Here is a 12573-nt window from a genome sequence, read left to right as displayed (position 1 = left end):
GCCGCCCTTCTCTTTAGACTTAGGGTGGCTTACAACATGTTAGCAACAGCACTTTTGAACAGAGCCAGCATAATGCCCCCACAATCGGGGTCCTCATTTTACCCACCTCGTAAGGATGGAAGGCTGAGTCAACCTGGAGCCGGTGATGAGATTTGAACTGCTGATCTACAGATCTACAGCATGCTAGCACATGCGCACATACCCTTTTGGCACGTGAACCAAGAAAGGTTCACCATCGCTGATATAAACTAATAAAAAAAGTTCTTATATAAAGTAAGACCATACTACTAGCTCACAATGCTTCCTTTTACCAGAGGGTATTTATATAATCCATCTTTCGTACTCAAGCTTGCACATTTTGTTCATTCAAGGAACCTGTCCAGAGAACATTGGTTGGTTTAAAAATTTGCTCTGCTATTTTAAGGGCAAAGTGAAATGGAAATGATCTTCAAAAAATAACATGAGGTGTTTGTGACATAAGAACTTAAAAATCAAAGATTATTAGCTTTAGAAGGACATGACATTTTACAAAGGTGGCATGGATTCCTTTGGAATGAAAAAAAATGAAGTCCCAACATATTTTAAAAATCATATAATTAGAGACTCCTTAATGGCAACATGGACAAAGACTAAAAGAGAACCCTATGTTAAAATTCCAAGATGGTATTCTAGTATGGAAGCACTTACATATCCAAGTACTTTCAAAATCCAAAAACTGGTGAATTATAATCATATATTAGATGAGAAAGGAAATATTAAAACAAGACAACAATTAGAAAAACAATATCAAAGGGGGAAAAATAGAACTGTTAGGTCAACAGTTCAATGGGGAGGGAGGGGGAACTAGGGGCAGCTCTGTATAAAGTATTTTAGAATTTAAGTACAACAGCTATACAAAGTACTCTGAAATGATACAATATGTACAACACTATATACCTGCTCTTTTTAATCTTTGTATTGTAATAAAAATCTATTTAAAAAAAGAAGAAGAAGAAAATGAATATAAGCCTAGGCTGTGGTCTTAGTTTTCCAGAAGAGTTCTTGGTTCTGAACTCTAGATTTATAGTCGTAACAAGCTCAGTGGCTTTACTTTTCTTTCTCCTCTTTGTCCCGGTATGACAGCAAGCAAAGGTACATGACTTACCTCCCAATCAGTAGAAGCTCTCTTAATACTCCCATGCGTCTCATAGCCATGAGGATTCCCCTGACGGTCATTCCTTCGCAGAAACAAACCACAACTCTGGCTTTTGGCAGCCTGTCCCGGAGCTTCTGTAACAGCTTCTCAAAGCTTTTTTCTCCCGCATTGCTGTAGATCTTGTCTGAATGAGCAATGCAAAGGCCTTCCTGTGCAGCCAGCTCCTTGAAAGCCTCCATGCCACTCTCTCCATAGTTTCCTAAACAAAAGGGAAAAATAAAGGAGAATATTTGTAGCTCAGGTTTGACGTAACGGGTTGACGTAACGAGCTTGCTTGTTCTCTGCAGATATTTCATTACCCAAACAAAGTAACATCATCAGTGCTAGTAAGGAATGCAGTTTGCTGTCAGTTTATATTCTAGTGCAGTGATGGCGAACCTATTTTTGCCCATTGTGCTGTTTTTTGCACTCTGGAGGGTTCAGGGAAGCTTCCTGAAGCCCCGGAGTGCAAAAAACAGCACAACAAGCAAACTGGAAGTCCATTTTTACGAATTTCTGGTTTGCCTGTTGGGGTTGTTTTTGCATTCCGGGGCTTTGGGGAAGCTTCCTGAAGTATCCAGTGTGTCAAAAGAGTATGCATATGCGCAATAGCCCATGCATGCATACCAACTCCACATGTGCACAACTCCCCCTGCGCTGCCCCTTTGTGCATGTGCACAGGGCTCAGTTTGTTCTTGGCGAGACCTGAGCTGCCTTCCTTCTATAAATACTGGTGGCTGGGTGTGGTTTGATAGCTCAGCAATTGCCTGCTGTGTAGAAACTTCCTGGTGAGTCAGTGGGGTAACACCTGGGGTATATATAGTGATACCTCGTCTTACAAACCCCTCATCATACAAACTTTTCAAGAAACAAAGATTTCAAGATTTTTTTGCCTCTTCTTCCAAACTATTTTCACCTTACAAACCCAATATCTCAATGGAGCCTGTGGGTGACAAAAAATGGATTCAGGTGATTTTTGACCTTCCGAGGGCAGGTGGGAGGTCATTTGGCCCAGGCTTCAGGCAAGCCTCCCAAGCCTATGGATGGTGAAAAACAGAACCAACAGGCCAACTGGAAGTTCAGAAATGAACTTTCCATTGGACCATTTTTTGCCATCCACAGGCTCCGGAAAGTTTCCTGAAGTCTGGGGAAGGCAAAAATGTCCTCCCCCACTCTCTGGAAGGCCGAAAATCAACTGGCCAGTGCGCACATGTGTACTGGAGCTGACATAGGGCAATGCATTATGTGCCCTCAGATATGAATCAGTGTGCCACTTGTGGCACAGGTGTCATAGGTTCACCATCACAGCTCTAGTGGCTGGCCTGTCATTGTTGGTGGTCTTAAGAGATATTTTGCTTGGGTTTATTACTGTTGGTTTCTTTGACTGTTTCTTTATTAGGATATTGTTTATTTGATTGTTGGTCTGATGTTAACCTTTAAGTTAATATATGCTGATTTGGCTGCTGATTACTGGTGGGGAGGTACTGGAGTCTTTTGGTTTTCTTTTGGGCTGGTTGATTATCTCTTGCATAGTGTACAGATGTTGTTGATGTCTCTGTGCCCACTGATGACTGATTTGTCAGAGTGCCAGGCATCTAGAAAGTCCCTGGCGTTTTTGGACTTGGCTTGGTCTAGAACAGTGGTCCTCAACCTTTCTAATGCTGCGACCCCTTAATACAGTTCCTCATGTTGTGGTGAGCCCCAACCATAAGTCTAGCCCCAATTCTCCCAACAGGACTTTAAGCCGATTGGCAGGTAGGTCAGAGGGACTCCCCCCACTGTAAACGCCTGATTGGTCAGATTGTAAAAAATATGTTCCAAGGTGTCAGAATAGAAGCTTTAGTTCCTGATATCATGGGAAATTTGTCTTTTCTCATGGTCTTAGGCGACCCTTGTGAAACTGTCATTCGAAGGAGTCCCGACCCCCAGGTTGAGAACCACTGGTCTAGAAGAGTCACATTTTCCCAATTGAAACGATGATTAAATCTGTCTGCATGTTGTGAAATTAAAGAATTCCCATCATGTCTTCAGACTGCTAGTTGGTGTCCGTGGATGTGTTTTGCCAGTCGTCTACCTGTTTGTCCTATATATAGTTGCTGTTTTTAGAAGCCTGGCAATTTCTAGAAATCTGGCACTCTGACAAATCAGCCATCAATAGACATGCAGCATAGACATATGTTTATATAGAGATATAGACTATGCAAAAGAGACTATCACCCAGCCCTGAAAGATTACTGGTAATTCCAAGGTTAACATCAGACCAACAGATCAGACCAACAAATAATCCAATCAAGAAACCACCAAAGAGCCAATAGTAAACAACCCAGCCACAGAATCTCTAATATCACCCCCACTAACAATGACAGGCAAGCCAGTTGAATATAAACTGACAACAAACTACTAGCCCTGATGATTTTATCTAGTTTGGGTAATGAAACATCTGTAAAAAAACAAGTAAGTTCGGAGAGCACCAAGGACTCCTCAAAAGTGGAAAAAGTTGCCACAAAAGGAAGTGTGTAGAGTTTCTTGCCTAAGTAGGGGGTTGGACTAGAGGACCTCCAAGGTCCCTTCCAACTCTGTTGTTCTACTCTATACTACTATTAGTTCCAGTGCACCCAACAGGTTTTAAAATGACCAAAGTTGTGTCTCCTCTGTCCACTGAATAAATCTTAGCTGATTAAAACAAATCTACAGAATAATCCATTCCTATATAGTTTATTTGTGACCTAGGGGAGCAGCGCTTTCTAATCTATATCTTCCTGGCTGGACTATCAATTTCCATCTTACATGTCAGATAAATCACACAGGCTGCATGGCTCAAATTATTTCACTACCATCATAAGAGCCATGTTTGGAAAGCAAAGAAGGCAAACAGGACGTAAAGGGGTTTCCCCCCAGTTAGCATTACTTTATTTTCACTTAGTCTGTGACTCTGTTGTTTCTAGCCTAGTTGAAAGGATAGCATTCCGTTGTTAGCAGAGACCCCTGAAAGTAAACATTTGAGGAAAGGGGACATGAAGGTTAACCAAAAGCGAGGTTTTCACTTATGCTCGGGTCTTGTTAATTCTGTGGAGACAGAAATCAATGGGTCTGCCAGCTTTTAGGGCACTAGGAACACACAGTGAAGTATGAACAAAGGTTGCCAATATTCCAAGAGGCCCCATTCGTCTCTTTCTTCGTAATTGCTGTGGCAACAGAGCATTATTCAAGGTATTGTTCCATCTGGTTTAAAAAATCTTGCAAGTTGCTCAGCTGTGCTTTTTAGCTTTGTTTGGCAATCCTTCAGGCACCTTCAGAACTCATTGTTTTGGGAAATTGCCTCTCCTTGGTTTCTTTTGGTGTGAAATTAATAAGAGCAAATGCAATTTTTATGCTTTCTGTGGGGCTTTATAGAATGAGTGGTGTGACTTCTTTGAGTCATAAATTAAATGCAAAAGCAACAATATAGTGATTTTCTTACTCTTTTCCTCCCAAGGTGGACTCACTATATATTTGTAGGTAACTTAAGAACACACAAGAAAAGAAAGTGATACAACATATAAAGTATAAAATACAAGGAACTGTTGCAATTTATCAGAAGAGTTTTGGCATTCCTAGCTGTAGCAACATGTTTTCTCATATTTTTGTACATGATCATAGTTTATGGGAAGTACCTATTTCCCTTCTCCCCACTGCATTCATGTTCGTTCAAGCATTGTGCCTGCAGCTAACAGATAAACTGAGGCAAAGCAACGAGCTCCAATTTTCACCTTCCAATATTCAAAACTGAAGATCTGAACCAGGTCACCAGAATATAACTGAGTCTGAAGCCCAGTGTTGTAGTCCACCAGCTGCCAACAGAGCTGGTAGCAAATTCGGACAATGAGGAGATTTGGGATAAATTTGGGCCAGTTCTTGAGACTGGGGAAGGTTCGGATAAATGCTCTGCATCAAACGTAGAGATAGAGCCAAGGTGGTCTGACATTTTTCAGCCACTGGAGTGGAAGCTGCCTTTGGAAGCTGATACAGTATAAGTGAGGAGGAAGAACAACTGGGCCCTGTTCCCGATGCACATACGCACAGAGCAATTAGGAGAGGTGAATGATGGAGGACAAGGAGTTGATTGGGGAAGCAAAACACACATGGATGCTGAATGGCCCCTCCCTGGCTGGGGAATAAATAGAAGGAAAGGGGAGTGGTTGTCATAGCAGACAACAGTTAGTATTTCTGAAGATTTTGCTCATTGTGTTTTGCGTGGCAAAGACTGCTTTTCGGAACTTAATGTTCAGCCTCATGGGCTTGCAATTATTGCAAGGAACTGATAACGTCTGTTACTGCAGTTAATTCCTTGAAGGACTATTGCCCAGACTTTTCGGTGGGTGACTTTAGGGGTAGTGATTTCTGACAGCCTCAAAATGGATGAACAGTGCAGTCAGGCGGTAGGGAAAGCAAGTAGGATGCTTGGCTGCATAGCTAGAGGTATAACAAGCAGGAAGAGGGAGATTATGATCCCGCTATATAGAGTGCTGGTGAGACCACATTTGGAATACTGTGTTCAGTTCTGGAGACCTCACCTACAAAAAGATATTGGCAAAATTGAATGGGTCCAAAGACGGGCTACAAGAATGGTGGAAGGTCTTAAGCATAAAACGTATCAGGAAAGACTTAATGAACTCAATCTGTATAGTCTGGAGGACAGAAGGAAAAGGGGGGACATGATTGAAACATTTAAATATGTTAAAGGGTTAAATAAGGTCCAGGAGGGAAGTGTTTTTAATAGGAAAGTGAACATAAGAACAAGGGGACACAATCTGAAGTTAGTTGGGGGAAAGATCAAAAGCAACATGAGAAAATATTATTTTACTGAAAGAATAGTAGATCCTTGGAACAAACTTCCAGCAGATGTGGTTGGTAAATCCATAGTAACTGAATTTAAACACGCCTGGGATAAACATATATCCATCCTAAGATAAAATACAGAAAATAGTATAAGGGCAGACTAGATGGATCATGAGGTCTTTTTCTGGCGTCAGTCTTCTATGTTTCTATGTTTCTAATGCAATTAATTCACAAGAGTTAAATAAAGAGTGATTTTTTTTGTGACCCAGAGTCTGTTTCTTGCTTATGCTAAGGCTGGGTCAGAAGACCAAGGTTGCCCAACCCATGTCCTCTGTGAGATATATTGACTCTGTAATATCATCACCTAACCCCAAAATCTTTCCCTTAGACTATCCACTGTTGACCTTACCCAATTCCTGGTGAGGAAGAGGTCATCGTTCCTGGTGAGGAAGGGAAGTGCATAAGTGCACCAGCATGCCTACCGTCCCCTGTCCTAATGTTTTTCTCTTACTAGCATCATGTGTATAAACATTGTTATATCTTTTTATACTACAAATATGCACTTGACAATTTTTTTAAAAAAAAAATAGAAATAGCTGTCATACCTATATACTGCTCAATAGTGCTTTACAGCACATTATGGAAGGTTTTAAATGTCAGCATATTGCTCCCACATTCTTATGGTTGAAGATTGCTTGTAAGCACCATGCAATCATGCTGTTGAACAAATGTAGATTTCCAGTGCTAACATACCTTTGATGATTTGCTAGGAAAAAGGTATTATCTTATTTTTGCCCAGCAACTAAGGCAGAGACTGGATTGGTTTGTACAATTAGTTTTGTAAGTATGAATGTTATTTATATAAATCCATATGAGCGCCATCTAGTGGGCAAAATATAACCAGTAAGTCGAGTTTATTAATATTGCTAGAGAAATACTTACAAGGTGAAAGATTTATATGACCTGAAGAGAAACCAGAATGTAACTTTATTATTATTGTTGTTTGTTGTACAGTGAGCTAAAAATGTAGAATAAATTTCTCATGCTTATCCACCTACTGAGTCTTTCTCAAGGACCTGGCATAAGCAGATGTGAATGTTTGATGGTGTTAAAGATATTGTCTCTGGATGGAAGCTCTTCCAAGTAAAGCTGCGTTTTCCAACTGATTGATTTGTCAATTGATTGACAGTGAATTTTTCAGTGCTTGTCAAGTGGTGCTCCAAATATTTTGGGATTGCACTCAAGCTGCCTATTAGTATTGCTACCACCTTTGTTTTCTTTTGTCAAAGTCATTTTGCTTCTATTTGCAGGTCCAGTATGGTTGAATCTCTGCCATAGCTCCCATCCTTCTCAGAGAATACAAGACCCACAACCACATCCAAGTTGTGCTTCACCAAGGGATTAATGTAATTGTGGTTCGTTGCTCAGTTAACCAGATGTTTAGACTGGATTTGGCATTTTTATCCACCTATCAAGTTGTTGTGGTTGTTGTATCCCTCCTTTTTATTTATAATTAGTGAACTCAAGTTGTGGTGAACATACCTACTATTCTTGCCTCCTATTTTCCCCACAATAGCAATCCTGAAAGGTGAGTTGGGTTAAAAGAGAGGGGGGAAGAGACTTAACCCAAATCACCCAACTGGCTTTTATGCTTAAGGGGGATGGCTTTGTTATTGTAGCTTTAATTATTCCTGTCTTTGAGGATTTCCAAGTGGTGTCAATGGCTCTCAAAGAGAATGCTAATGACCAGATGACTGCAAAGAAATACAATCCTTCCATTCGTCCCCACCATCCTGTTACCTGCTGCTACCATTCCCTTACTACCCAGGCATAACTGACAAAGCTTCTTGGATCATAAATGAAATGTCATCGTCTTCTTCCTCAAGGAAAAAAACAGTCCAGTTGCCTTTTGAAAAACCACCTGAGAGTCCCCATTTCCTGGTTTCTAGGTCGGAATCTTAATAATATCCCATCAAACCTAGTTGCCAGTGGCATTAATATTTTCAGCTTGTCTATATTGCACAGGGGACCTTGTTGATTTGGGCCCTCAGGATTGTTTTAAATGTTAATTTCACTTCATCCTGATCTGTAGCATGGGACATTTTCTTTTTTGGGATGATTGTTCTGAGACAGGAACTTTGGGATCATAGCTTTATTTATTCTTGTCTTTCGAATTTCAAGCTGCTTTAATCAGGGTTGTTTTATGCCTCTTTAATTCCTTAACTAGAAATTTAAAGGGGTTTTTTTCCCTATCTCTTTTTGGTATACATTTAAGATATATAAACCTATATCCACGAAGGTAAATAGTAAAATGAGATGATCCAGTATTAGGGTATCAGAGTACATTCTAAGGACCACACTGAACATCATATTAAGACAGCAGCTCATAAATAATAACTGAACATATTCAGAACTTAATGGTCAGCAATCAGGATTTCCCTGTTTCATTTTGGTAATAGAAATTCCTGCTGAAAACCTTTGGGAAACCTTTGTAGTTAAGGAGTGAAGCTATATATCCAACAATCTTGCACATATAATATGCACTTTATTTATTTATTTATTTGTTTGTTTGTTTTATTTATTTATTAGATTTGTATGCCTCCCCTCTCCATAGACTTGGGGCGGCTCACAGCATACAATAAGACAATTCATAATAAATCTAATAAATTTAAAAAACATTAAAAACCCCATTATTAAACCAGACATACACACAGACACACCATACATAAATTATACAGGCCCAGGGAGAGGGAGGGGGAATGCCCCAATTCCCCCATGCCTGATGGCAGAGGTGAGTTTTAAGGAGTTTACGGAAGGCAAGGAGGGTGGGGGCAGTTCTAATCTCCAGGGGGAGCTGGTTCCAGAGAGTCGGGGCCACCACAGAGAAGGCTCTTCCCCTGGGACCCACCAGATGACATTGTTTAGTCGACGGGACCCGGAGAAGGCCAACTCTGTGGAACCTAATCGGTCTTCTGGATAGTTCTCTAATTTTGGCTCTGAAAAATTATTTGGCTTAGTTGTTGTCCTTTAAGAGTAGCACATTGAAGGTTATTTCAGCCCTGAGCTACAATTTTCTCCTTTGTTGATAGTACCACATTGCTGTTTTCTTTGCAGTGCAATACGCCAAAGTATTACAATCCTTCATGAATTAAGTTTTGAATGAGCCCTATTCTTACAAAATGTTTAACTGAGTCAATAAAGTGTTAGGGTGTCACAGAAATATTAAAAGAGGATCAGTCCATTGATCCAGTCCATTGTCTTGAGCTGCAACTCTCTAGGCACCCTTTAGATACTAGCAAGGCAAGGGTTTTGCATCTCTACCCTGCAGTGTGCTCATTTGCATTTTTGAAACCCAGGTCTGCTAGCTGTACTTAAGGGAGTAGCTATAACTCTAAACCTACCCAGTCTGGAAAGACTAAACTAATTTTGTCAATCAGGCTTATCATGAGAACTGCTGACCTTTAATCCAGAGGTGGACAGAGTTAATCCAGAGGTGGACTGATAGCCAGAATGCCTAATTGGGCTCGCCTCCACATGCGCAGAAGCAAAAAACCTCACCGGAACATGGGTGCACCTGGGTCTCCATGTGCAATTTTGCTACCTGCACAGGCACAGAAGCATAATTCCACTCAAACTCACAGTACCTCCAGAGCCGCGAAGGCAAGCCCAATTAGACATTCCGGCTTGCAGAAGGCAAGAAGGCAGGACGGGGTGGAACGCAGTTCCACCAGTGGAAATGAAGACGTGTGCGCAGCTCCAGCAGTCACTTCCTGGATTACTGGTCTCAGCTTGGCTCTCCTTTTTCCCCCTGCTGCTGCTGCTACATCTGCACTCCTTGCTTTTTTCTTCTTTCCTCCTTCCTGGCCTTGGATGAGCTTCCCTCTCTCCTGCCCGACTCCCCTCCAGCCTCACATGGCCACCTCCTGCCTGAGGTGCAAGCAGAAGGCATGGGTGGAAGTGGCTCTGGCAGCATTTATGCTTCTGGCAGCATCCGTTCACCTAGCTACCCAGCCTGAGGTGGGGGGGGGCAACCCAAGAAGGAGAGGGCAGGAAATGCAAAGCAAATTGTCACCCCAGTGAGTGACACTTACAACTGACAAGTTTGTAAGTCGAGGACTTAACAGTTCACTGGAACGATGATGATCGTTCAAGCCACTCCTACCTGGTTACATGACCATTAAGCCACATCCACAAAACAAGCTACACCCATAGTGTGGCAGTAAAAATTTTGGCTGCCCATTACTGCCCTGAGTTAATCTATCATGAAATTAAAACCAAGTCCAAGGAAAAGCCTTGTGAAAGGGACCTTTCTGGATACTCTATCACCATGATGGCGAACCTATGGCATACGTGCCAGAGGTGGCATGAAGAAACATCTCTGTGGGCATGCGCGCTGTTGCCAACTGCTCTTATGGTTGCATGTGCCAGCCAGTTGGTGTTTGCACACGCCAAAATGCTGGAAACCTGAAGACCAGCATGCATGTTAGCCAGCTGGTTTTTGGGTGTCCGTTGCTCCAGCACGCACAAAGACCACCTGGTATGCTGGAAACCCAAAGACCATGTGGTCTTCAGGTTTCCAGTGATCCAGCACATGCGAAGACCAACTGGCTAGCACAAATGCATGCACCAGAAACCCAAAGACCAGATGGCTGGCATGTGCACGTACACTGGCCAGCTGATCTTTGGGTTTCTGGCATGCGTGCATACACACATCGGGCTGGGCACTTGCTACTGGGAAGGTTTGTCATTGTTGCTCTATGATCATCCTGTTTCTATCTCCCTGACTATGTGGGGGAGTGAAATAGAAGCAGAAATGGGTGGCAGATAAGCAATATTCTTTTTCTTTCTAATCTCTGGAGGAAAAAAAGAAAACAAAAAGAAAATGACTTCTCAAAGGAGAAGAAGAGCCTTCTAACCACAATGTGGCAATGGAGGGACAATCATCCCCAATTATGTACAAGTGATATCGCCTGCTGTTATTTCTGGACAGGTGTCACGAATGTTGTAATTTGCATTAGTCACAGAATGACACAATGCAAATGACATAATATATATATATTATATTATTTTCACAGTAAGATCATGACAGGCGATATCACTGGTTGTCCCTCTTTATTCTGCCCCCCCTCCCTGAAATTCACATGTGCAGATACCGGTGGCTCTAAAATTGAATTTATGAACTGAAATAAAATTGACTGGTAGGGCTGAAAGATGACTTGGACTTTCTGAAGAAAGGAGCATAGCGCTGCAGCCAGGGGTCAGCTACTGCCCGGATGGGGAGAGGGGGGAATGCAGTGAGGTAGCGAAAATGGAGCTCCATCCCAAAGTTTAAAACAGTAATTTCAGAATAAAACTCTCAGAATTTTAAAACTCAAATTTCAGAATAAAAAATATATAATAAACAATTCTAGTAAGACTTTATTCCAGACAACTTGACCAAATTCAAAACACAGACCAAGATGGATGCCCAGCCAGAATAAAAACTCTCCCAAACCCTCTAGAATAGCTAAGTTTTTAAAGGCTTTCTGAAACAACAAGGTGAGATCCAGTCTAATCTTGGGGGGAATGTTGTTCCCAAAAAGGGCACCACAATTGGTCATCCTCAATGCCTGAAGATGATATTATCGAAGAAGAGAGAGACAGAGAGTCCCAAATACTGTCCCAAATCTAAGAGGATCAGCAAAAGCCAATGGGCATAGGTTGATCCCAAGAATATTCAGGTTCTTAAGCCATGCAGATCATGAACTAAGAGAACCTCAAGGAAAAGCTATACTGATACTACTCAGTAATTACTATACTCATTCATTCTTGGGTGTGTGGATGACCCAATTTCTCTACTCGCTTCTTCATATCCAGCTACAGGTAATCGTTGACTTACAACCACAACTGAGCTCAAAATTTCTGGTGGTAAACAAGGCAGTTTTTAAATGGGTGTTGCCTCAGTTTATGAACTTTCTTGCCACAATTGTTATGTGAATCAGTTGTTGTTACTCCCAGAGTTGTATACTGAATCTAGCTTCCCTATTGACTTTTGTTGCCATAAAACATCTAAGATTATCGCATGACCCTGGGAAACTGCAACCATCATAAATATGAGGTAGTTGACCAGTGATCAAATTTTGATCTTTTGACCATGGGGATCGTGCAACAGCCATGAGTCATTTTTTTCAGTGCCATATTCAGATAATCTAATACTGGGGTGTCAAACATGCAATGTCATGTTGTTGTCATGTGACAGATCATGACTTTATTCCTCTTTGCTAAACCAGGGGTGGGCATGGCCAGGGCAAGACACATCTGGCCCACAGGCCACAAGTTTGACACTCCTGGTCTAATAGCAGTGGAGGGCTATTGCGAAAATGAAGCTCCACCCCAGGGCATCCTGCATAAGCCACGCCCACAGTGTGGTAGTAAACATTTTGTAGCCCTTCACTGTCTAATAGAATAGGTCTTACCCCTTTCTGCACTAAGAACTGCATTTATTTAGATTATTACACATTATCCCTCCAGGCACAATCATAACTATTCCATTATCAACATTTACGAGAGTGTATCATGCACCTATCACTAGATAACAAACT

General features: G+C 41.6%; 1 protein-coding gene across 2 annotated transcripts in view; it reads right to left on the bottom strand.

Moving 5' to 3' along the window:
* GRM1 (glutamate metabotropic receptor 1) overlaps positions 1 to 12573 on the bottom strand; it is a 238810-nt gene that overhangs the window by 171724 nt on the left and 54513 nt on the right. For both annotated transcript variants that reach the window (XM_070733671.1, XM_070733673.1), the window contains exon 2: positions 1145 to 1394. In XM_070733671.1, coding sequence (XP_070589772.1) covers positions 1145 to 1394 — 250 coding nt within the window. The remainder of the gene's footprint in view (positions 1 to 1144; positions 1395 to 12573) is intronic.

Source organism: Erythrolamprus reginae, chromosome 1 (genome assembly GCF_031021105.1).
Source record: "Erythrolamprus reginae isolate rEryReg1 chromosome 1, rEryReg1.hap1, whole genome shotgun sequence".
NCBI lineage: Eukaryota > Metazoa > Chordata > Lepidosauria > Squamata > Dipsadidae > Erythrolamprus > Erythrolamprus reginae.
The sequence above is the reverse complement of the archived record's forward strand: the minus strand, read 5'-3'. Positions and strand labels throughout refer to the sequence as shown.